Here is a 26,393-nt window from a genome sequence, read left to right as displayed (position 1 = left end):
CAGCAGCATGGGCTGCATGTGTTCATCTGTGGTCTCGGCCTGCTGAAGTTATCAGTTTGCGCATGTGAAAGGTGCCACATAAAATCTGGAAATTACTCCAAAATGTGATATTTGGCAATTGTAGATGTGGCAAAAACCCAAATTCCCTCGTGACAGGCAGCTAACTTCAAGGAGAATGAGAATGTTTACAGCGAGTCTTTGCTGATCAGCTTCCCTGACAGACAAAGCAAGGACAGAAACCCAGAGGCGCCCAGGGAAAAGGAGCATCTTTTTCTCACGCCCCCCACCCCACACCCTTGGCTGCCAGGACACAGCTCCTTCAATTAAAAGCAACAACCTGAGTGAAGACTTAAAAAGTGTTTATTGTAAAATATTTCTGAGAAAGAGAAAATTAATTTGTTACAGAAAATTAAAAAAGCTTAAATAACAGAAAATACAATGATCCAATACATATAGTAACAAACATACCACGACAAGCTGCTTTGAAGTGAATTGTTTCTGCATAACATGGAAACGTTTAGAGAATATTAAGGGCTGACACCCAACTGAGTCTAATGGGTGTTTTTCCAGACCAGTGTCCCATACTCATACCTTTGGCACAGTAACTCATCTTTATACATCTTGAGTAACAGCTCCAAAACAGCCAGATAACTCCAAAACATGACAACTGGCAGGGATCTTTCCACTTTACTGCTCAATAAAACTGCTTTGAAGCATCTCAGAGCCTTGGGTCTAGAAGGAATCTCATTTTACTTTATTGCAAAATTTATTTCACTTTAAGCAGATGCATATTTAGTCCAAGATGATTCAGAACAGGGGGCAGCGTGATGGAGATGGCTGGCGATTGCCTGATTGTGACAGACGCTCTGGTTTCTTTGGGACCCCTACTGGTACCCTGGTAAACCTTATAGGCAGGGCAGCTCAGCGGAAACACCCACATTCGGTGGTTGCAAAGGAGCAGCACAAAGCCCTCAAGAGCTTCATTCCTCTAAGGCACCAAGAATGATGTAGAAGATCCTTCTAGAAGCTTCAAACTCCTGGAGAAACAAGGTTAAAGCCTAGCTAAAATTCACTTTTGTGTTACTGCGACATTTAAATTAATAGTCAAAGCAACTTTCAATATGTGAAACAGCAATCAATGTGACATCAACTAGAGTTTAAATTGGATGGCGTGTGTGTGTGCATGGACTTGTGTACTGGTGATCATGCAGAACTTCATATGGTTATATATCATCTAACTGCAGCTGAGGACAGAAAGGTGTTGGAATAAAAAAACATCAGAACAGCAGCAATATGAGCAGTTAGGGGGATGTGTCAGAAAAACACTAAATCACAGCAGAGCCGGACCTGCGTGTCAGCGATGTGTGGGCAGAGAATCATACAGACAACACACATGAGCGCTCATACACTGGCGTGGAGCTTGCATGTTAATGTAAAATTATGTCATACACAGTGCAGTTTGACCAGCTGAGTTACACTGGTCAGCAAGTACTGTACTGCGGTGAACTGTCCCCGTGCATAAAAGTACCGTGTGAGATCAGCCGAGTGACCTCATGACAACTCCTTGTGTAGGAACACAACTCCCAGTGTTCAGACTGAAGCATCCCAATTCACCTACTGGTGTGAACGGGACAGAGTACCTTCACATGGGAAACACTGACTGTTTACCAAGCGTACCACATAGAGTAAATATGTAAATTCTGAAAAACAGGTTGCACTGCGGGGGAGGGGATGCACAAAGTTCCCTGTTGTGTATAAACATGAATAAATGCTTCCCTTGCACAGTGGAATAAAATTCAAGTTAGTACTGGTTGTTCTGGAGGCACCACTTCGCCTGACAGACGTAAAGCTAATGAGAAAACGAGCGAAAAACCACAATGGGGCAAAACAGAGTTTCCACCCGGTGAGTGCTGTGCTGAGGGGGGCGATGGTGCAAAACACGACGAGAGAGCACGAGAGTGGCTGGGCAGCCGGAAGCAGCCCCTTCTTCACAGCGCTTCTGGTACAAGTAGGGGAACAAAGTAAGAGAGAGAGTTCTTCGCGTGCAAAAGCGTCGCAAACACACGGCTGCCCTTTCAGAGAGACAACATGGTCCTCTTTGGTGTCAGAAAAATAACTATAAAAAAGTAAAGATACAAACTTCACTGTACAAGACTTACAACATTAGAGTCGATCATTTAACTGATCAATAAGGAGCGCAACTGATACTAAGTATCATTATCATTCATTTGGAATATTCCAAACGTACATTTAAAGTGCTTTACCATCATTTCCTCCCCAAGAATATCAAAAGTTGATTATTCTGTACATCCATAAATAAAATAAGGCAACTTCTGTTAATCATTCGGTCAAAGGAGTTCAAACAAATCAACAGACAGAATGGCAGAACACTCCCTTTACCACGCTACCCGTCATTTTACCACGTCTGTAGGGATCAGACAGCAAGGACAGGAGGATTGTGAAAGCGAGGTTGATTGTTGACGCATGACATTTAAAAAAAAATAATTTTGTAATAAAGTACGTTAGAAGTTCTGCCCATACAGGACAGCATCTGCTTTCACAGCTCCGAGGAAATAAATAAAGGTGCAGGATTGGGAGAGATTTAAGGTTCTGTGGTTGCTGAAGGCCGACGCCTTTATTCTTCTCATCCCTTCTTCTTCTATAGGAATCCATGAGGTCCTGGCCTTTGTGAGGGAGCCCGTCTCCTTGCGCTCCACCTCAAGTCGACGGTGCGGTGCCATGATCTCCACCTGCAAGGCTCCCGGGTCCTCCCTCTCTGAGCAGCATCGTCAGTGCGTTTTCTCCAGTGTCAAACGGTCCGCGTGTTTCCACCTCCGTCACTGGCGCTCTGGGCCAGCAGGGACCACGGGCTACGTTGCTTTCCCCACTATGGGGTTCTCCCTTTAGAGAGAGAGACAAAAATATTTAGGCCTGTTCAGAAAGAGCCCAGGAGGCACAGTGGTTAGAGCCGCTGAGGCAGTTTCGAAGCTCACCTCCTGCAGTCGTGCCCTTGATCAAGACACAAAACCCGAACTGAAACAGTAAAAATTACCCTGCTGTATAAACGGATAAATAACTAAGAAGCTTAATGTTTTGAATGAGGGAAAAAAAAAAAAAAAAGTCAGCTAAACAAAAACATTCATCCTGTATCATTGAGTCTCCCAACAATTTTTTTGTTTAACGTATTCCATCAAAGATAATTAGTATCACTAATCTGGCTGGATTGTCTAGTTTACTGTCTTCATTGCCTGCCGCATAGAGACAGGGCCGCAACATTCGATCTGTAATGTGAAAGACACAGCACTGTGCCTTAATATAGTCATTCACTTATTCAAACGTGACACACAGCCTTCACCTTCAAGCCACTTTACACACACTACCACATTACGGTTAATTTATGAAATCCCAGTTCAAATTAAAACATTTTATAAAAAGATTATATACACTAGAAATTTCCACAAAGAGCTTGCCCTCTCCTTACAGACCCAGAATGTGCACTCTGTAGGGGGTCCTGACACCATCAACAACAAAGGGGCCAAGAAAAAAAATTTAACTATTAAATAAAAATCTTTAATTTTAGCATGTGTAATTTAGAAGTGGAAGGAAAAAGCTAAACAAAATGAAACAAAGAAAGGAAACTCATTATCTCTATTACAAATGTAGGTCCCAAAAAAAAAAAAAAAAGATGCAGAATGGTGTAGAAGCCTGATATACGAAAGGCCCATGTCTTCTACTGTAACTGCAAAAAGAACTAGAAGTTTGTGGAGGCGACGGAGTAAATCAAATTTTTTCGTTATTATGCTGTGTGAGCAAATTGCAAAGAGTGAAACTATGAAACTTTAATGCGTTACACTGCTGCTTCCTTATGACATTTGGCATAATTTATGGTGTGATGGGGTTTCCACTAATTGGAACTGTAGTAATTTAATATATACCCAGGCATATTTGTTTTTTATTGTCTCAAACCTTTGTTCATCTCTGTGTCACTGTGTAAGAAGAGCGCTCTACAAAAGAAATAAAAACGAACTAATGAAAAAAATTACAGAATAAGTCAGTTTTCCAGTTTTTTGACATACGGTTGGTTTTTGGGAACGAACTGGGAACAGTTAATGGGGATGAGTGTAAACAGAGTTACACAAGCAAATAAAGCTCAGGAAGCTGAATTTCACCATGGCTGCTAAAGCGCAGTCTGTGCGTGACAGAGTGCAGACAAACCGCGGCTGACAGGGACACTTACTGGCTGCCATACTTGGCAGTTAACACACTCTTGAAGGCCTCGTGCTGATTCTGCAAGTCCTCCAAGACGATGCGTATCTGCTGGATGGTCTGGAAGGTCTCCTTGGGGTCCTGGATGGTGAACAGCGAGTACTCCTCCTGCTCCTTCTGGGGACCCTGATACACAGCGATGCTGGCGCAGGCGTCTGGAGAGACAAGCAGATGGACAAAATCACAGCCGCTCTGTGCTGCTCTCGTTGAGCACACAACCCCTCGCGTCTCGACATTTGCGCACTGGTTTTGTGACCTGGACCACAAGCGGAGTGGTCGGCCAGACATAGACCCACCTTCCATCTTCTGCAGCTTGGAGATGTTGGCAGAGAACAGGGAGAAGATCCTCTCTGTTTCACGGTCACAGTCGATGTCCAATTGAAGGTTCGCCAAAGTGAGCCTGAAGGAGAGACATTTAAATGCCTTTGTTGAGAAACTTTTCTCCAGCGCAACACACTGGGATTAACTAGTATTTACTTTACAACTGTGTACAAGGTAATTTACACTGTGTGATAGACTAAGGTACCAGGTCATTCACACATCTATACAGTGTAAACGTACACACACACACACACACACACACACACACACACACACACACACACACACACACACACAGGGCAATTTAGAGTCACCAGCTCATCTGAAAACTCATGTGATGTGGGAGGAAACCCACAGAAACACAGGCAATACGTGGAAACTCCACACAGATTGAGCCGGATTTGAACCCATGTCCAAACACACAACCCAGGAGATGTGGGACACCAGCACAACACACTGTGCCACCAAGAACATTTAAGACAGAGAGGAAAGTGAAAACTGCTGGCTTTAAGTCGGCCCATTTAGCTTAATGGAACGTCACATACAATACATGCTGTAATTTGTGGATTAAAATGCTCATATATTATTTTTTTAAAATTGGAACAGCAGCAGAACCACAGGGTCCAATGAGGGGAACGTACATGGTGCAGGGTTTGCAGCCCGGCTGGTCCTCACAGGTTGCCTTGCAGCAGAGCCATGCGCTAGACAGGTACGCCGAGGGGTGGAAGTGGCTGCGGCGACCCTCATTGCAGCGACTGACCTGGCTGATGACCTCTACCCACTCTCTGGCCTCCACGCAGTTACTCGCCTGGATGTAGAGCGGCTTCTCCGGGAGAATCACCTGGAACATCTGTCAGAGACATGCAGTCATTACTGAGATGCCGAGCCAACTCCCAGTCCAATTAAACTGTACGATTCATAAACTTGTACTTTCGTTTCCTCAAAAAACATCTTTAAAAAAAACATACGTGAGCTAAATAAAAGAACTCAGGGGGAAAAGGGTACAACATCAGAAGCTCCTGAAGGGTGTCCAGATATTGCAGAACGCATCTACATTCCTCTGATGCTTTTCTCCAAAACAATTTACAATGTTAATCTACCTACAATTAGGACCGTAACAACAACAACAACAACAACAACAACAACGTACAGAACTTCCAGAGAACGTAACTTCATCAAAAACTGCATTAAGCAAGGAAATGAATCTGACTGATGGTCTGAATCTGATGTTCCTCCTGTAAACATGTGGTTGAGCCACAAGTGTAACTTTGTTCCGTTAGAAACGCAATTATCCACATTAATTCTGGCCAACATTCGGACACCCATCTGGAAGTCATCGGAGAGCACTGCCTGACCACACCTGTCAATAACATCCTTCTGTCCTTGTTTATGCATGTGAAGATGCATGCGCAACAGTTCCAGTGACCCAGGGCTGTTCTGTTCCTATTAAAATAACAATCCCAGGTTGTGCATGAAGAGGAACACAAAGGAGGGTCCAGTGTAAAATCTTGGTCAGATCTGTACAACAGCTCAACTGCGACAGCGTGTGTACTAGGGCAGCCGAAACATCCTGAAAATATCCAACAACATGCTGGTGCAAGACATGAATGAACTTGAAACCTGTTTTTTTTTTTTTTTTTTTTTTTTTTTTAAATACGTTGTGGGGGACACATCCCGTCTTTGGGATACAATGTTCCTGGACAGACCCCTTTCTGAATGTTTATGTACCTTCAGCAGCATCCTGCTTGGGCCCCCTGGTAATGAACACTCGGGGGATTAATACTTTTCATTCATTTCGAGCAATAAAATAGTTTAAAAATATGACAAACACAATATACATAAATAACTATAACCAAAAGACAATAGGGAATGTTCCGCGGGGCACTCATGAGAGTCAGCAGCCGTTCACCTGCTTTAAGAAAACAGACACACACGCCACTCACATTTTTGCGATTGAAGGCGCTCTCGTCCAGCTTCTCCACCCCCAGGATGTGCTCCACTGGAATGACGTTCAGCGGCTCCTTTCCTGCAAAGCAGGAAGCAGCTGTTAGAGCGCCCCCTGCAGGAGGGAAGAATAGTAAAGAGACACAGTCTCCACGCAGGAACCGGAGCCCTGAAAGCAGTAACCACCATCCCCCCCCTCCATCCCCCCCGGGAGCGGCAATACCGCGGCGCTGGCTGATCAGCGCAGTGCCGCCTTCCAGTGTAAACAGAGGTTTATGCTTCGAACTCAACGAATTTGATGTGTAACGTCTGTCAGGCGCATGTTTGGATTCCGATAAAAGCTGCGCCAAGAAACATACATTTGTGTGTTATGAAATGGCCGTTAGAAGAAGCAGCTCCTAAAAACTAGGCTCAGGAGTTATGGCATCCGCGAGCTCCAGCTTCTCAGAGCCAAACACACATCACCTGCCAGCTTGACAGGGTCTCGTACATGGAGGGGAACAAGAGGCAGCACTGGTGCCTCACAGGGCCTCGACAATATTGCTGGATGTGGGTTCCATCCCCAAAAGGTCTATGAGGAGTGTGCGTGATCTCTCCGAGTGTGTGGGCTTCCTCCAGCTGCTCCGGTTTCCTTCCACAGCCCAAAGACGTGTTGCACGTGGACTGGTGACTCTAAATTGCCTTTTGTGTGGATGCATGTGCGGGTTACACTGCTCTGCTGTACAGATGCGTGAATGAGTACAGGTACTTTACCATACTTTACCCAACACTACATCACCTTGGATTCAGGTATGAGAAACACTCATTAATAATCACTGAGTCACTCTGGAGAAAAACTGCTGACTACAAGAGGAGCTCAGATCTTATTTTCCAGTCTTCTCAGAGCAAGATACGAATCCCTCTACAGTTCCACACACACGATACGGAGGAGAAGCCAAAGCACTGAGGCTCCAGGTGCACTTTGCTGCTGTAGTGAGTGAAGGTCCAGAAATAATCAATTTTTTTAAAAATGTTATTTAAGTGGTTTCACTCACAAAGGGTGCAAAACTGAAAGCCCATAAGTTCTTACTTTTGTAGTGTCATGAATTCCCTGTGTCCCTCAGAGCTACTGAATCCCTCCCACATTCCAGAAGGGTAGGGTTTTGAACCCATCTCTTTGAGAGCTACTTCCCTCCTCATCTCCTGACAGCTCAGTCAACTCATCTGGTATGGTTATCTGTGTATTTGCTATTTGAATCAGAGCTCCTGGAAGGATGCAAACCAGCAACATGGTGGTGCCAGACACATAAGCTGTGTGTCACTTGGCCTTGCGGAACTATGGTATTTTACTTGAGTGCACAGCATTATAGCATTCCTGCTTATATTTGTACAACAGCTAAAAAAGGGAACAAGGCACTTTGTTGGGTGATACTCTGTAAAGCTGAGCTGCAATGCCACACTGACTGGAGCGATGAGGAAACACTCGGCTCTGCGGCAGGTAAACACACACACACACACACACACACACACACACACACACACACACACACACACACAGAGAGCAGACTGGGAGAGAGAGAGAGACACACTCCTGACACCGACATCAAACAAGAACATGACTGGTTCCCATTAAAAGCAGCAAAGATCCATAATGAATAAATCAGAACACGTCACAGGAAATGTGCCAAAAGCCAGAACAAATCAAACTGTGTGTGAATTAATAATTTACAGCTTCCATCATGGCTCTGTCACTTCCACAGAACAAAATAATGAAACTTTACCAGACTATCAGGGATCATTGCTGCAGCCTAATTAGATTAAAAAAACTAAACAGGAGGCAGCGGGGGCACAACCCCCGGCAAACACCCAACACACCCAGGGCTTCACCTCACATGGGAGGTGCGGACCAGTGCAGAGCGCCCCCTGCAGGCGACCTTTCTGACCATCTTAAAACAGGGGCTGTGCCAATGACGGGGACACTTCCAGCATGTCCTGCTGCCCATGCGGGAATGAGAAGGTGGACATTTGACCTCACCTGCCCTCCTTCGTCTGCCAGCAAGGAGGGAAACACACTTTACATGCCCTTGACTTCCCCATTACTGCGTTCTCATGGCCTTCCAGCTCTCCATGCAAATTCCAGAAAACCAATCAAACCGTTTCAGCATCACAGCTTTCCCATGAGTTATCGTGCAGATGTGTGCCAGGGGAGCAGACGAAAGCAAAGTGAGCTGTGACCCTGAGCGCAGATTTGCAGCTCTGTGCTGCGTGAGGACACAACGCGTCTTGTCCAACGAGACAAAGTTGGTGGTGGGGAAAACACCAGAGCTGGAGTGGAGAGTATGAGTTTGAGACCCAGACCACAAAAGGACCTTCAGCAGCCACGGGCATCACACACACACACACACACACACACACACACACACACACACCCATTCAAGCTTCAAATGCTGCTGTCACAAAAAGAGAAATGTAAAAACCAAGGAAATTCTTTCAGTGGGGCAGGAGATTGGCTATTGTCACAAAAAACAACAAAATAAAATAAGGCAAATAAGGCAAGAATTAATGAGGAAAAGCAAATGAAAAACAGGGTAGAGTTTAAACTAAAAATTCACTAGGGAAATAAAATGTAAGAACAAATGCAAAAATGAAAGGTACAGGAGATAACTTAGCATTACATAAAGGCAAATTTAAAAATTAAGCTAAAGTCAATAATTAAAGACAGAAGAGACAGGTTATGGTTTAAAAAGTAAAGAGAAATTAAAAACACAAATTAAGAGAGCAGATTTACATTTATTCATTCTCCAAAGCAATTTATAGCATGAAGCTACTTAGTTATTTGCCCATTTATACAGCTGGGTAATTTTAGTGGAGCAATTCAGGATAAGTACCTTGCTTAAGGGTACAACAGCTGGAGGTGGGATTTGAACCAACAACCTTTGGGCCCATAGGCAGCAGCTCTAACTGCTACGCTACCAGCTGCCCCCAGTAATGGTAAAAGGTAAGGACTATGGCAGGTGACCCAGAGGGACCTGGATGGACTCACCCCTCTGCTTGTGGTATGAGAGCTGCCTGTTGGTGACGCAGAGCCAGCGCTTGTTGAAGTTCTTCTTGCCGATCCGCTTTCTGCCCTGCGCACGTTTCTGGACCTCCCTGCCGGGACAAAAGTACAATACCACGATGCCCTACAGGTCCTGCACAGCGACTTAAGACGCAGACAAGTAGACGAGTGTGGGGTACACGTTGCTCAGGACGACACAGCGCCGGTCATACTCACCCCTCTTTGAGAACTACGGAGTCCTCGATGCCGCTGGACTCCTTACTCACGTTGGAGGAAATTTCGTTGAGGAACTGGAGGGAAGAGTGAACATGGGTCACACACCTCACACAACAAAACGGGCGAGGAACGACACGAATGGACGCTCAGGCCGAGAAGCAAAGTACCTTTTTAACTTCCTCCACGTATTTATCTTCTTGGAAAGACTTGAAGAAATCGTACATGAACGACTCTTTAAAACTGGACTGTGATGAGGAGGGGGGGGGACAAAGAAACAAGGAAAACTCATTGTACACACTGCACTATTAAACCATTTTTTCAATTTTACAAAATTCACAGGATTACAAAATCATGTCTTTCACATATGAGTTTATAATTTGATGATGATCCTGCTGGTACTGGGACTGAGCAAACTTCACGTGCTGCAGTAAAATATATAGGATCTGGCAAAGTTTTAATGCTCCTTGGAGAAAACATTAGCTAAGCGACCAAAATTTATTAAGCAACAGTCGGGATTGGAAAAGGGGAAGATTTTCAATATTCGGTTTTTGCCTTGCTATAAAAGTTAATGAAAACAGGTTGAAAAAGTAACAACGGAATGAGTGGCAGAGGCAGGGCCAGCATACTAGCTTGTTCCTGGACAAACTGCCCAGGCTCCCCAGAGTCTGAATGGTTTTGGAGATGAGGGTCAAGGTCCGAGTAACATCTGTGTCCTGAAAGAGAGGAGAGAGATCACTTGCTGTGGGGGGGTCCCCATATGCATCTAAGATGCTCTTACGCTCATCCTCAATCAGTGCTCCATACACACTTCCACTGCTTTAGTTTACTCAAGAACAATGCTGATTAAATGATGATGACTTTCGTGATAGATGGAAGTGTAAAACACAACCGTAAAACATTTAAATATCGCAGCACAGAACAGTTCCAGCAGCGCGTTGCATGCGTACCGGGTGATGAGGACGCAGCTGGAAGATGTGTGGCGACAAAACGGCCACGGCAAAGAAGCGCAGGAACACAAAGCTGCTGACGGCAGAGTACTGCACTTGCGGGTCGTCTGAAAAACAGGGAACGGGAGTTACTGCTGCGCTCTGCACACCTGTGCCTGCGGTACTCTGATCTGCCGTTTTTCCCGTGGTAAACTAAGGCGGCCTCGCGTGACACCCGAGGCTGTTTGACCGAGAGCAATCTGCTGCAGCCAGGCCTCTGCTGCCCACTAGTGGTGACCAAACGCAACAGCGAGCCTGACGGCCACATCCAGCAAAACAGTAATATACTCAACCGATCCCTCTGGATTTGTCTGTCCTGCCAGTAAATTTGCACCACTACATCAGACACAGTATGGCAATGCTAACTATAAATAGTATTAAACACATACTGAACAATGAACAAGTGAAAACTGGACATAAGTAAAGCTTTGTAACATTAGACCATTTGCATGGCCTCACTGAATTTCAAAGGCAACAATATTATTATTAGCAATAATGGGAATCTGAAGGTACTGTGTAAACACCTGCAGTTTATATCTGCTACACATCTAAGCACTCGGTTAAATATGCTTCGCTGGAGTGACTCCAATGGGAGCGCTGCACTGGCATGGCATGATGACATTTACATTTATTTATTTAGTAGATGCTTTTCTCCAAAGCAACTGCCAATGAACTATGTAGTGTTATCAGCCCACACACCTTATTTACCGTGGCGACTTACACTGCTAGATACACTGCTTACACTGGGTCACTCATCCATACATCAGTGGAACACACTCTCTCCGTGCCACTCACACACTATGGGTGAACCTGAACAGCATGTCTTTGGACTGTGGGAGGAAATCGGAGCACCTGGAGGAAACCCACACAGACACTGGGAGAATGTGCAAACTCCACACAGACTGAGCGGGGATCGAACCCACATCCTCTCGCACTACCCAGTTGTGGAGAGACAGCAGCGCCATTCACTGTGCCACCTGACAATCTACTAGCTGCTTTTCGACCAGACCTGGTGAAGGGTTTTTGGGTCACCTTACAGCTCCTGAAATTGCTCACACAGCAGATGTCCTCCACACTTGGGGAAAAAATGAACATGTCTAGCAGGGGTAGGAAACTGATTGCATGCTCAGTTTTTTTCTCCTGAACCAGTCCCCCAAATCTTTTTTTTCCCTCCCCTAAAAGCTCATGAAAAATTTAACAAACATTCTTGCTAGAAAGAATGATAAAAGAAAGAATGAACTGAAGAAATTATATTAAAGTCACAAAAAACATTTCTTTATTAACTAGTTTCTCAACTGTTTCGTGAAGTGTGGAGGGGGATGGGGCAGGGGAGATTCCAGCAGTCCTGGTGTGAAGGTGAGGAAGGTGGACTGACCAGGAAAGCGCCTGGAAGCCATCTGTCGGAGGGAGCGAAACACATCACACATGACTGGGGGGCAGCTGGCGCTGGACTGAGTGATGGAGGAGAAAACCTTCTGGACGTACAGCTGGAGGTTCTCCTGCATAAACACACACACACACACACACACACACACACACACACACACACAACCTTAGTTGTCACAGAAGTTCTGGTTCCAAAAGGGTAGAATGCTAAGTGTTTCTGCAAACCACATAATGTAATGTTTACCATCTTTATATTAGACTCGATTATCCTATTTAAATGGGACCTATAGGCAGTTTGGGGGTCAAACTGCAGATTGAATGGAAATTAATTATATCCATTACTATTTCCGTTTTCACTTGCCATGTTCAATTATACTAAATGGAAATGTGGGGAAAAATCAGTATGAAGAGTGGAAGCATAAATGTGCAGTGTGGGACTGGGCTGCAGTGCACAGCACACCCATTGCCTCTGTCTGATAACTGAGACCACCCTCTGTTTATATCCCAGGGTCCATCCCCTACCTTGTTGGCCTCAACATTGTCTCCCTCCTTCAGCTTCATGGGGTCAATCTCACACGACTTATTGGATTCACAGATCTGGAGAACAGAAAGAACATGTAGAGTAACAGGATACGAGGCCAGTTGAGCTTGTGTGGAGCTTTCAGTGCGACGCACCTCGTCCAGCACAGGCTTCAGGGTGATGGTCAGGTAGCTCCGGCCTACGATCTTCATCATGTCATCGATGCAGCGCGTCGCCAGGGAGTTTCCTCGGAAAATGGTGTTGGCTTCCCTGCGAAAACAGGAGTTGAGGGCTGCAGCACACAAACGTGGCAACTCCGTGGCAATACCCCGCGGTCCTGAGGGTCACTCACTGCGTGTGGTCCAGCTCCATGGCAGCCACAGCAGACACGAAGGGTACCAGGCAGTTGTGATGCAGCAGCAGCCGCACCATGGGCAGCACGTACCGTTCCCGGCAGATGTCCCCCAGGATGTGGGCCGCCGACGCAGAGATGGGCTAGAAAACCCCAGATGGAAACGGACCCACATGAGAGGGAAAGCAGAGGCGAGCAAAGGCATGAGGATCACAGCCTGTCAGTCGCTGTGGAGCCGCTACCTTCACTTCAGGGGACTTGAGCAGCAGCGTGCGGAGGGGTGTGTAATAGTCTGATGGCAGAACGTTGTCCTCCGTATAAGTCACCTTCAGACGCAGCGAGCCCAGCTCATCCACCTTTGAAGTCTTGCCGTTGCCTTTCGGCTGTAACAAATACCTGAAGGCCAAGAAACAACGCAGTAAACCAGTAGCCAGCAATAACCCAAGTGTGTGCGTGCGCGCAGACAGCGGCAGTGTGAGCAGGAGGGTGCTGGGTGTGTAGCGCTGGTGCCACACAGCTCCTAAACTGTAACTGTCTATTCACCCCATGCTCACACGGGGTTCCTCAAAGTGCTCTGGTTTCTTCCCACAATCCAAAGATGCATTTCCAGTATATTGGTGACTAAGCTGCTCTTATTGTGAGAGTGTGTTACGCTGCTGTGCTATATATATATATGAATACACAATGTATAAATGTGTACATGACTAAGGACTTTACTGTAGTGTATCTAAAACTAAGCAACCTTGGATAAAAGCGTCAGATTATTATTAATAGTAAGTGGCTTGGGGGGAAGCATCTACTAAAGGACTACACCCTTTCTTCAGTTTACAAACTTAATTCATTCCAAGAAGTCTCAAAATTCGTAAAAGGAAATGACAAATGGAATTTTCCCAGTATTTCCTATTTTGAAATCATTCCAAGGAGGACCCAAGTACACACACAAAAAACCCAAATACTGTGAGAAATATCATTCCTACCTTACAAGAGGACAATACAAATATTCTCAAGTTACCGTTTTACTGCAAATACTGCAATAAAACACCATATTGTAGATGTGTGCCCAATGAAGAGAAAAACATTTTTCAAATAAAAAGTTTTCATATTTTATCATAAATTACCGTAAATGTAACAAACAATAGTTAACTAGTTAGAAAAAGAAAAGTGACACCTCAGAAGGTGACGAGCCCAAGAAACCTTTCGCGTTCGTGTCTTTTTTAAGAGTAAATGACGACAGCACCACAGTGAAGGAGAGCAGAGACTAGTATGGCGTTCCTTCCCACAGTGCTCAGCGCTACGCACACGTAAACACGGCACCAATTCACAATAGGACACTGACCGGAAACGCAAATTTGCCTCACATGCAAATGTAGGTGTCTATACCTGCAAAAATATTTATAACAGATTTACAAGATTTCCCGGCATTGTCACTTGAACGTTGGCCAGTCAAAGAACGGCCGTTAACGTAGAAGCACGAGCCTTACCAAGCCCGGTGGCAGGTGTCGTTGCGCAAGATCTTAACAGGCACGCGCGTCTCTCCCAGGAAAACATCCTGCGCCAGGTTGCCGTTGTTCCACAGATCCACCCTGGGGGGTGAGATGGACAGAGACGACTTAGAAATGAGTCGAGCAGGAGAAGTCCAGATGACTCGCAAAGGCAAACACACACACACACACACACACACAGACAAGTGTGGAAAAGAGTGCCTTAAAAAAGATGGTCAAAAACAGGCACCGCAGCACAACCAAGGCATGCAAACAAAGCCCCCCCACCACCCTGTTCTTTTTACCTCTTTCCGTTGAGCCCTGTCCTACTCTGCTGAAAAATCAGCGTGCAAATGAGACAGTTGGGGACAGAGTTAGCGCCAGTGTCTCCTCCTTTAGAGCCACACGCACACCTCCAGATGCGGTGAACACAGGGAACGCACCCCAGACGCAGCACTTTTACCGTAGAGCACCCTGCCCCATCAGACCACACCATCTTCACACGTCACGCCGGTCCTTGTTGTGTCTACAGTGAACCGGCGTGCATCTCGCACCTCAAAGAAATGTCGGATCTGCTACCGATCAGATAGCACTGGGCAGAAAATAAGGAATGAGAGGCATGTGGAAAGGAGGACCTGCGGCTGCAGCACAAACGCATCTCATCTCCCGTCCTTCAGCCGAGACGCTGTACCATCGTAGTGCTGAAAACATCATTGTGACGGCGGCCTGAACGACAGGGACGCTGGAAACTCACTTGATTTCCAGCTTCTCGATGTCCTCGTCTTCCACCTGGAATTGGGACTTTTTTGTGTAGCTGCTGGAGCGCGTCACCTGCCAATGAGACACACACTCAGACACACGCACTTGACGTGCCTCAATCGTGAGAAGGCCCCCCAAGGTATGGACCACATTCCATCAGTGGACTGGTGTCGCTCTGTTTCCCGTGGGGCTCCGTCACCCATAGCTCATGGCCTTATAACTTCATCTTAAAAATCATTTAAATACACTTCTTTTTAAAGCAGCTGTAATATACAAGTTTCCACCTTTTTAATTTTTTCCATCACAACACAATATAATCGGAAGTGAATTCAGGCCACCCGACCCCTCCACTCTGCGGTGGGGTACACCCAAATTGTGGGTGTGAAAACGTACCTCAAAATGGAACGTCTCCCCAAACTGAGGGTCGCTAGTTTTCTTCTTCACTTTGGTCTTCTTCTGGTCAGACCTGAGGACGCAAATCGGAAATGAGAACGATCCGGAATCTCGGCAGTGCGACAAGTCAACTGGCAGAAGGATTGCGTGAGCCAGTTGGCACTCGGTGATACGGTACAGCAGATGTGTTCCAGGCTACCTGGCGGGTCCTACTAGTGACACGGTGGCATAGGGGTCGCAGCTCTGCCCGTTGACCAGCGGCAGACCCTGGCACTCTATGATCCTGCACACAAACACAACCAGCACCTTCAACATCAGCGTTTACGTTGGAGGCCGAGAACATGTGAGAGGGAAAGCCAACAGAAAGCAACAAACACGCAAGGCAGGGATAAAGGAGAGTGTGGGAGGAGAAGGACTGAAGGTCCTGTGGGACGGAGGCCAGCAGCTGATGTTCCCGTCTCGGTCTCGGCACACGACCGAAATCACGTAGAAGGAAGCAGACACGTGGAACTGTGGGATTTTACCCTTTCTTAAAAACTCACTGGACGAGCAGCTGCTGACACATGGATCCGTTCTCAGTGATCACTTCATTCAGCCGCATTTCGAGGTGAACCTTCCCCTGGGGGACAGAGGTGGATATGGTAGTTAAAGACACCAGCTTTCAGAGCTCCTGCTGGAACTGCCCCCTGAGCAGTTGACAGGAACTCCTCAAGTTACCACTTACAAAGGACATCCTACCTATCAGCCTTTCTTATATATATATTATATACACACACACACCATTTAATTTTTTATATATGTACAGTATATGTATAATAGGGTAGCTGGTAGTGTAGCAGTTACAGCTGCTGCCTTTGGACCCAAACGTCGCAGGTTCAAATCGCACCTCCAGCAATAGTATCCTTGAGCAAGATACTTACGCTAAATTGCTCAAGTAAAATCACCCAGCTGTATAAATGGATAAATAAGGTAACATCGTAAGTTGCTTTGGAGAAAAGTGTCAGCTAAATGAATCGATGTACATGTGCAGCCAGCACACACACACGTTGATGAGGTACCTGCAATCAGCAATTTGCTCAACACACCTTTGTGAATTTTCTGTAGTTCGCCTCCACAGCTAGAGAGGACTAACCAGATAAAGGTCAACACTAATTCCTGACCGCTCTCCTTACACGGAGAATCGGAACCTTTCCTAGACTTCAAGACACTGCTCACGTGCAGTGAGCTGCATGCGACACAATGGTACGAAACATCCAGCCATCCATTCATCCATGGTGCGATGTGATATTCCACAGTGCAGTAGTTGTGTTATTCAATTTGTTTTGTGCTGTTGCTTCAACACCCTTGAAAGCAGAGCCAACACTGTTCCAGCACGCATGAACGCACGTGCGCACACACACCACATCACAAAAATCTCAAAGTGCCAAGTCTGTTCACATTGTCATAAAAATTGACATTGAGGATTTTCAGCCCTACGCCCGGTGTTGCCGGGTTAGGCTCCGGCTCCCCGCGACCCTGTGTGAAACAAGCGGTTTCAGTTGATGTGCGCGTGTATGTGATTTTCAACCAAAACAGACTGTTTGGCAAACTTCTCCGGGGCTTTTGGTTTAGGAAAAAACTGTGACTGCGAGCTGGAAACAGCCAGTAAAATACCGTGAAATAAGGCGACAGCGAGGAGGTGTTACTGGTTCGCAATGAAACACAGTTACTGCTTTTACTGCTATAAAGTTCTGTTGCCAAAAAGCTCCTTGGAAAAGAACAACTTCTCCAGAAACTTAGTTAAATACAAGTTACAGAGTACATGTAACTACTCACATCACCCACAAGCACATTTTACCGTTATACACAGTTTAACACACACACACACACACACACACACACACAGCGATTTAGGCAATTCAGCATTACAATATTCAAGTCACTGTTCTAGGACAGTATGTTTTGTTTTTTTTTTTTTAAAAAAAAAAAAAAAAAAAAAAAAAACATAAAATCACTAACTTGTGTACTTCCATAAAAATATTAAGTAATGTCAAGGTTATTCATCTGCTTTAATTCCAGCCTCTCTTTAAATTACGACATTAAATTCCAAATTCAGCTCCGCCTTTGAACATCACACCTCAAACCATGAAAATGTGTCACGTGAGGGATGATGTGCTCATATTTGTGCTCATGTCACTGCAGGAGAAGTAGGGGGTAAAAAGGATAAATTGAGGGCTAAACTGAAGATACTGGTTTGAATTCAATTTCCATTACTGCCGTAGGCCATCCGAACGAGACACTTGCTGTTCGACAGGTAAAAACTAAAAATTTCTTTGGATCAACGCAGCATGAAAATGAGACATTTTCGTAATTAGAACCCACAGAAACAAAAAAATTAAAATTCTTTACACTCACTCCATATAGTGTACAATACATTGAAAACAATAAAAGCAGCTTAATGTTCCTGCTTCAAAGTTTAAATTTCATGTGAGATCGAGTCTAGTTACGTGGTGTTTATATTTTTAGTGTCCTCGTCGCGACACTCGAGTCGTACCAAGTGCTGAACGCCTGCTTTGATAGCCAACCAAGAAACTGCACACACTCTCAGACAAACGGTGTGATTCACTCTGAGCTCATGACCACTGGACAAAGTGATCATTTCTACACTGAGATACACGAGTCCAAGTTAAAAAGTGTCTGCAATAACGTTTCTTTAAAAAAAGAAAATATCTGCGGATGTTTTTTTTTTTTTTTTTTTTAAACTAACCCTCATATGTACACGTCTAGTGTCAGTTTCACACAATTCTTTACATGTATAAAAAAATACTTGGTGGATGAATTCTAACAGTCAAAGATCTGCTCGTGAAGTATTTTTTTTTTTTAAACACAAAATATCCCTATTTAGTATTCAGCTGCCTGCTTTCTCGCAGGTGAACAAAGAGCGTGATGAGACGAAGCGGTCACATCTGTACCAGACATACGCAATAAAAACCACCTGCTAACAACTTAAAATCAACACCTATAAATGAGGCTTCCAGTGGGTCGAGTAGGCAGCGTGTGATAAGTTCTTTCTCAATGAACCTGTGGTATTTCAATAGCCTATCAGCGAAACACCACAGGTGTCAAATACATGTTTCACATCCGTGTGGGAGGCTCGCTGCCACCTTTAACCATCATATGAGTACAAAGCAGTCAAAAGTGCCTCCGGATTGGCTGTCGGGTGCAAATTATGCAAATGACCTGTTCCTGTTTGGGATATTTCTGTCTCGACCTGTTGCTGAGCATCACACTACTACTACTTGCTTGGCACGAGCGCGTTATTCGTGTTATCTGCTAGCTCATCTGAGTGCACCTCACCGCGAGCTCAGCCAAATTCACCGTGGTGGGTGACCCTCGAGCAGCTTGGGATCTCGCTGGAGCGCCGAGACGTTTTGCCCATTGGTTGAGGTCTTTGCATTTTGTGCGATTTCACTTCCATTTGTTCCTCACAAAATTCCAATCTGCTGGTTAACATCACGTCACATCACGTCACCTAAGACTACCGTGCAGCCTGGTCTAAAACCCAGCCACGGTTTAGCACAGGAATCGATGCAACCGAAATTCCGGATCTTTCTGCTCCCGATGATTGTATTAGACAATTTTGGCAATTACAGGCACTATAGCAGCAATTCAGTGAGTGAATAAATTTTACTAGTTGCTATTTGTTGGCTTAACACACCATATTCTTACTATATCATAATTGTTTCATAGAAGTCATGTTAACTACATAATAGCTAGTTTATTTTGTCATTTCACTTAAAAATTTGTTTTGAAAACTGGGCAGCATGGAAACGCAAGAAATAGTTCTGGAGTCGCACAGGGCCTGGATAGTGCAACAGGTTGTGGGTTCAACCCTACTCAGTCTGTACAGTATTGGTATGCTCTCCCTGTGTTCATGTGGGTTTCCTCGAGGTGCTCCGGTTTCCTCTCGTAGCCCAAAAACATGCATGAGGTGCACTGGCGAGCGTATGTGTGCGTTACAGTGCAGGGGCAGAGATGCTCCGCAAAGTCATACCTGGACCTCAGAGTTTGCATCCACAGGCTGCAGGCTGTGCCAGTGCTCTTTCCCACTGTATTGACTCAGATCTTCTTTACGGATCGACACTTTCCCTGGAATCGCAGGAGCCCCCCCCACACAGACACCCCAAACGTGCATTATTGCAAGGATAAGAGGGTCCAGCCTACACAGTGCAAACACAAGTGTTCTATTTATAAAGGACAGGCGTCAGTAAAGCACCTTGTCGAAACATGTTGCTTTATATTAAAGAAAATTACTGAGAAGAGGTGCCGTTGTAGCCCATATTGCTACTTTCAACACACTCGTCGCACACTTGGCTCACCTATAGGCAGGTCCCGCTGGAAAACAGTCTTGGCATAAACATAGAAGGACAAATACTGAAACGGTCGTGGAATTTCAAAGTAGAAATCTTCTCCGTAGAAAGGGCTGGACAATAGAGGAGTGGGACAATCACTCATCTCACATATTATTGAATCACAGCACATTTCGCATTTAAAAGGCAGGAAAGATTACGAACAAAAGCTCAAACCTTCCGAGGCAGACTTTTTTGTAAAATATAATAAGAAAGCATATTAAAAAAAACTGATGGTTGAAGGGTTTTTTCAACAATTATTGACTAGAAAGGTTCCTAGAGCGATGAGGAGCCAGGGAGAACCCCAGAGCTGCCGATTCCCGAGAGAGTCGACCGCATCGCCGCACACCCACACCTAAGAGCAGCACCGCTCACTTTACATCTCATCACGTTACATCGCATCGTGTCACAGGCTGAAGAAGAAAAACCGTGAGAGCAGCCGTCAGACAGGGAACAGTGGGAGACACTCAAGGATGAAACCTGTGGGAAACGGTATAGTGATGGGGGTCCTGCAGGGGGTACTACCTTTTTTCAACTGTACACATTCACTGCCAAATAAGGAACTGGGTGTTTAACGTAACTTTAAAAGGCAGTTCTAATGTGGAACTCAACTTTACTGAATTTATTCTCTTTTCAGCTGAAGGCCAATTTGAACACACATGTGGTACAACTTGTGTGTTACAGTGAATTAGTTAGAGGCCGAGTGTCTCTACACATAAGTTTGTTACACTGATGTCAGAGGAGCTACACAAACCCCATGGTGCTCCTGCCCCACTTCATGTACAATTCTTGATTCAGCAGAAAAGACGTTAAGAGCAAGAGGGCTCCTATGAAGTGCAAGATCACTCACATTAGTCGGAGGATTAGACCTTCCGCCTATCTGGAGGGAAAAGAGAAAGAGAAAGCAAGCCTGCGTGGGTGGATGTGCTTCCTCTTGACAGAACGAGAAGCAGCCTCCGGATGGTTCATAAAAATAAAACCCGCTGTTGTGTAACAGCGCCGCATTTCACTGACTGAGGGGAGGTGCACAGAGCCGTGGCCTGGCGGACAGCAGTCCTCAGGAACACGGGAGAAGAGACAGGGATGGAGGGGCAGCAGGCGAAGAACAGATGGTGGACAGATGATGAGCAGGGAGGATGGGGTCCGGGACATGAGACAAGGGAAGATGCTGCTCTGCCCATCGCCGCCATCATCCCCGTTACTCGTACCCGACACAGTGCCTGTATGACAAGGTGAAAGAACCAAGCAAAGTTACCTGAGACTTTTCTCCAACACCTTGGTCCGGTAGACCTCCTCCTGGTCCAAGCTGATGGTGCAGAAGGTGCAAGCATCTCTAAGGCGGGTCGACCCAGAGCAGGAAGCCAGGTTCTTTGCATCACCTGCCAAACAGTTAAAAACCTCCTGCTGTTCAGTCATGTTTGCAGGAATCTACAGCAGCTCAGAAGAAGCGTTTCACAAAACTAGAACCTCAGCAGAGGACCCACAACAGAACATTGTGTATTGATATTTAAACATCGAATTTTTTCCCTTCAAATTATTGTTTTACCGTCAAGTATTTACAAGCGGAGTTTAGGGTCCTGGCACTTGAGCAGACTAGGCCACGACCACACAAAGCGGATGCGGGCAAGGTCGAGAAGAGATGCTCATAAGATGTGGTTACTGGCCTGCAGTGTCAGCTTCCTCCCAGCATGCTCACGCCTTCCTGTGGAGCGCTGATTCACAGAGCGAGTGCCGAGCCTTCTTCCCGAGAAACTTTTACTCAATCGGCCGAGAAGCTGCACACAGACACACTGACTGCAAGGAGGAACTTAACGTGGTCCTTCCACGGGAGCAGCGCAGGCCCTACGTCGAACCAAGAGTCCAGCGCACGTGCGCACAGAGGCAGTGGACACTTCTTGTGAAGAAGCTATTGGTGGCAACAGTATATCAGCTTCAACTTTGCCATTTTGAAAAATAATTGTATACAAGTAAAAACATTGGTTTACTACATTTATTCATTTAGCAGATTTTTTTCTCCAAAGTGACAAAGTGATTAACTGGTACTTGAGACACATGTATCCAAGGTGACTTAAAGTGTTAGATGCACTGCAGTAAACTCCCTAAAGTCATTCACACATCTACACGGCAGAGCACTGCAATACACACACACACACACACACACACAGCAGGTTAAATTCACCAATTCACTACACCGTGTCACACAAAAAGGAAGAGTCATTTATGGTTTGAACTGAATCAGATCATAAACCAACGGTGAACCTCTTTCTTCCAGGGTAACTGTTACACACACACACACACACACACACAGGAGTCCAAACAGCCTCTTTCACCTGCACCACTTGTGCTGTTGGGGGCAACAGCAGAACAGCAAGCACATTTACCTCACTGTAACCCAGGCTCAGCTGCCCAAATAGGCAACTGCCCAAACTACACCAAGAAAAAGAGAAGGGAGGAGGGGAAAAAAAAAAAAAAAAAAGCATGCAGTGTGAACACATGTACGAACAAACGTGAAGAAAGGGAACAGATGAAAACTGATGGACGAGATAAAAAAAACACGCAAACAGGTACTGTTTATCAAAGGGTGAAAAACAATATCCAGCTTTCCTCTCAGGCTAATAACAGGAAAGAGCCACCACTAGATACGCAGATACGCTTAAATATTCAAAAAGATCCACCTGATAGACAGTGAAAAGTTAATAATCCCACTTCTACTTCCACTTTAAGCACATACACACCCCCGTACATAACTGTACTACTTTAATATTATTTTCTTTAAACTTTGATGCTTTAGATTTACTCTGACTTTTATGTTACGTTCTGTGCGGCATGAACACCGAACACGTCAAAATTCCACGTATGCCAAACATATTGGACCAATAGTGTCATTCTATCTTACACAAGTCTGTCACACATGCAGGGTTCTGCACATTACAACGCTCTCACACACACTGTACTCAGGGAGGAGGGACAACATGATAACCTGGAACCGCAAAGCAAGGAGCCAGGCCTCACGGGGTCACACGAGTTGTCCTCAAGGGCCAGATGTCCGCATGCCTTCAAGATCACACTCCCATTCAACACTGATCAACGGGTGGGAACGAAGAAACGGCCGTTCACCGAGAAGGCGAAGTAGCCGTCCTGCTGCGGCCACCCCATCCACCAAGGTACACATCACAGGTCCTTATCCAGGTAAAGCAACACAAGGCAAATCTGTCAGGGACAAACGTCAGCTTACTGGTTAAAAACTGTTGTTTGGCAGTCAACACTGCCCGTGTTATGTTCACAAAACAAAAAACCAGAGACCAAGGTAAATTTGCGTTTACATGATCAACAGTACAAAAACAAAGTCAGCTGTGCATCTAGCTAATAAAATGTGACATACGCGAGTACCTGTTAGGCCAGACAAATGTTACGAGAGACCATTACTAGTCAGGAAAGACGACGTCGTTCGAAAACAACATTCACATTATTGGATTTGTGTTTTACGTGAAAGATGCAGGTAATTATATGTCGGAGAAGGACGAGCTTGGCGTTGTCCTCCAACACCCAGACCTCAAATTAGGTATTACACAGGCGCCTCCGTGTACGAACACTCCTAGGACTGGCGATTTGTCCACAACTCCTTTTGTTCATCCCTCCAAAGCCACCTTAGCCACTAATCACAATCGATAAACACTTAATAGAGTCACATGCACTTTGTTTCATTTGTTCGTTGAATAAGGTGGTGTCACGGTCAGGGTCACTCTGGGTACTCACTCTAATACCTCCGATGGGCTCTGTGTGTGAACAACTCACACCGATTTTGCTAAAGAGAGAACTTTTAGGAACAGGCAAGAAGTGAAGGAAACAGTTGAAATAAGTAAAACGGAAAGTGTTCGTATCTACTGAGATTTGTAATTGGCCCATTGGCAATGCAGGAGCCAGTGTGTCTCACCACAATTTTGTTCTCAGGAATAAAAGTTAACCAAGTGATTTTCGACAAAAGCACAATTTTAAGAGCTTCTTCTTATTGCTGTCGGCTGTGAATAAACTATTTTCATACAAGTGGATTCCGACAGGCGCAGCAGGTGAACAGACTCTTACAGGCAGAGTCTCGGAATTTGTATGTAACTAAAAAGAAAACGTGAAGAAGCAAGTTGATCTGCTCATCTTTCTACAACGAAATAAGCTCGTGTGTGTGTTCCGTTCGATACAGAGTCTCAGAGGTGTACGGCGTGAAGACGCGGCTTTAAAGCGCGCTCCGCCGGTGTAAAAAACAGGGTAGCAGCACCCGGCCGATCGCGCTGCACTTCCTGCCCGAGCGTTTCGCAAGTTCAGCGGCGAACGGAGAAGTGATATTTTCATATTTCTCTTTATTTGAGCCACGGTTCTCCGGTCGCACCAAGGAAGACAGTGGTGCGCGAGTCTCCCCGTCGGCGGCTCGCTTCGTCGCTCTTTAATCATGTGGAATAGATACATTGTATCCGCGCAGCGCAACATGGCCCCGTGGCGCGGCGTTCACGCGCCTCTCTCGTCTCGGGCATCGCTCTGCTGCAGCGCGCGGAGCTACAGTACCACACACGCCGCGCCGCGCACCGCACCGCACATACACCTGAGTGAGTACATTCTACTCTCTGCACAGCGCCGCGCCGAAAGCCGAAGCGAACTCGCTCAGTCAGTGGGCTGGCGAGGCCCGGTGAGAACGGCCGGTCCCGGTGTGTGCGTGGCTGGGACGTCGGCCGGCCGGCCGGCGGTGTGATCTGAGCGCCGCACACGGCACAGTGAGTGAGTCCGCCACTCGCCGCGCCTCGTCGTCTCGTCTCGTCTCGCCCTCTCCCTCCCTCCGCAAGTCCGCTTGTTTGTCCACCAACCCCGCACCGGTGGTCACACTTACAGATCTTTCCCCGCAGACTCTGTAGGACCCGAATCCTCGCTTCGTCTTCTTCCGCCATGGTCCGAGCGGCGTGTTTCTGTCTGTGTGTGTGTCTGTGCGCGTACTGTACATTCAACTTCTCACATCCGTCTGAAGGCGAGTCGACGGCCTGGAAGCCCGGCCTCCAGCGGGGCGCTGCGAGCCCATTGGCCACACACTCACACCGACACGCGCCGACATCAGGGCGACGTCACTATGACGTCACGCCGGGCGCTGGTGTGAATCGATACAGCGACTCGGGCCGCAGAACAAACGGAAGTTGTGAGAATGACGGGCGAACGGAAGAAGCGCTGAAGCGTCGTGTGAATCGGAGGCAACACACACAATCATGAATGAGTGATCTCTCTCACACACACACTATCCCTTGCTGATACATGACTATCAACTTTAGGTGCTTCCAAGCAAGATTTTATGGTTTAAATACGAGCAACTTATCTTCACATGCCGAGAATTTTCTTTTGCAAAATTATGACGAGAATTTCAATTTAAAAGTGGATCCAACAACAAAGACACTGAAAAACTCTTGACACTCTCATCGAGACGGTTTATTCTCTGTATCGCTGTTTTGCCAACGTTACTACAACTCAATTACTTAAGTTATTGTCATCATAAAGTTTAACGAAATTCTGTTTCTGCAACTGCCAGAATGCTATGCAACATACAAAGACAAAACTCACGTGTCTTCGTCCAATCTTTCCTTCTGTTGATGTAATGCACTCTTTGTATTATTCTCTGAGACAGGCGCCTTCGAAATGTATTAAACCTGTCAATGTACGAAAATACATCGAAGAATCGGTAACTTCTGTACGCGTTTATACGTAATTCAGTAGCTTCACGAATCGAGCTAGAACGTTTCAGCTTGCGGCGAATTCCATAGTTAAGAATTTGCTAAAACAAACCGATGTTATTATACAGTAAGTAAGTCAGTATTTGTGGCAGACACCGCTTCGGGGACCTGGCCTTGTTCCCAGTCCGTCCAGCAGGTGGCGCTACGAGATCCTTATAAACGGTTTAACTCTCAAATTCCCACAACAAATGACCTAACGAAGGCTCTTTCGTTCGGAGCTCTGGCCACGGCGAGATATTATGTGAATTTTTCTGGGGTTGACACCACTGGATACACTGGTGTCCCACAACAATCTTAATTAATATTAGTTCCGTTATTATAGTGCGTAGGCACCATCTGCTGATTTAATTATGTCAACAACTTGCGAGAAATAATGTTTAATTATAACGAAGACACTAACCAAAACGTGAGGTATGTCGCCAGTTTCTGTAACTACAAACTACTCGAGAAGTAAATATGACTGCATTGTACGTGAGTGACTTGACAGAGAATCAGTGAAAAACACACTGCCCTCCTTCTCGGTGGCGCTACTTTCTCTTCCGGGTCAGTCGTGAAGAGAAAGTACTGAGAGAATTCGGCCTTGCC

At 45.8% G+C, this 26,393-nt stretch overlaps 1 protein-coding gene across 1 annotated transcript; it reads right to left on the bottom strand.

Annotated features, from left to right (window-relative positions):
• Window positions 1–443: 443 nt before the first annotated feature.
• On the bottom strand, window positions 444–25,281 carry rasa2 (RAS p21 protein activator 2). Its single transcript, XM_018748731.1, has 24 exons — window positions 24,923–25,281; window positions 21,305–21,428; window positions 20,020–20,123; window positions 19,695–19,789; window positions 16,204–16,280; window positions 15,861–15,944; window positions 15,662–15,734; window positions 15,264–15,340; window positions 14,510–14,611; window positions 13,271–13,424; window positions 13,029–13,171; window positions 12,832–12,946; window positions 12,679–12,753; window positions 12,146–12,269; window positions 10,732–10,838; window positions 10,411–10,497; window positions 9,952–10,029; window positions 9,785–9,858; window positions 9,554–9,660; window positions 6,531–6,613; window positions 5,229–5,437; window positions 4,563–4,666; window positions 4,238–4,421; window positions 444–2,901 (listed from the first exon to the last, which is right to left on the bottom strand). Exons 1-24 carry the CDS (start codon window positions 24,978–24,980, stop codon window positions 2,871–2,873), a joined length of 2,469 nt encoding a protein of 822 aa, XP_018604247.1. The 5' UTR covers window positions 24,981–25,281; the 3' UTR covers window positions 444–2,870.
• Window positions 25,282–26,393: the final 1,112 nt, after the last annotated feature.

This window comes from Scleropages formosus, chromosome 10, assembly GCF_900964775.1.
Source record: "Scleropages formosus chromosome 10, fSclFor1.1, whole genome shotgun sequence".
Lineage (NCBI taxonomy): Eukaryota > Metazoa > Chordata > Actinopteri > Osteoglossiformes > Osteoglossidae > Scleropages > Scleropages formosus.
This window is presented reverse-complemented; position numbering and strand designations above follow the sequence as displayed.

Excerpts from the sequence above, each read along its gene's own strand:
- rasa2 (XM_018748731.1), bottom strand. The coding sequence starts at position 24,980 with ATGGCGGAAGAAGACGAAGCGAGGATTCGGGTCCTACAGAGTCTGCGG. Across the intron at positions 20,124-21,304 it reads GTGTTGGAGAAAAGTCTCAG|CCCTTTCTACGGAGAAGATT; the intron begins GTAACTTTGCTT and ends TCTATTGTCCAG. Across the intron at positions 15,341-15,661 it reads GGGAGACGTTCCATTTTGAG|GTGACGCGCTCCAGCAGCTA; the intron begins GTACGTTTTCAC and ends TCTCATTGGCAG.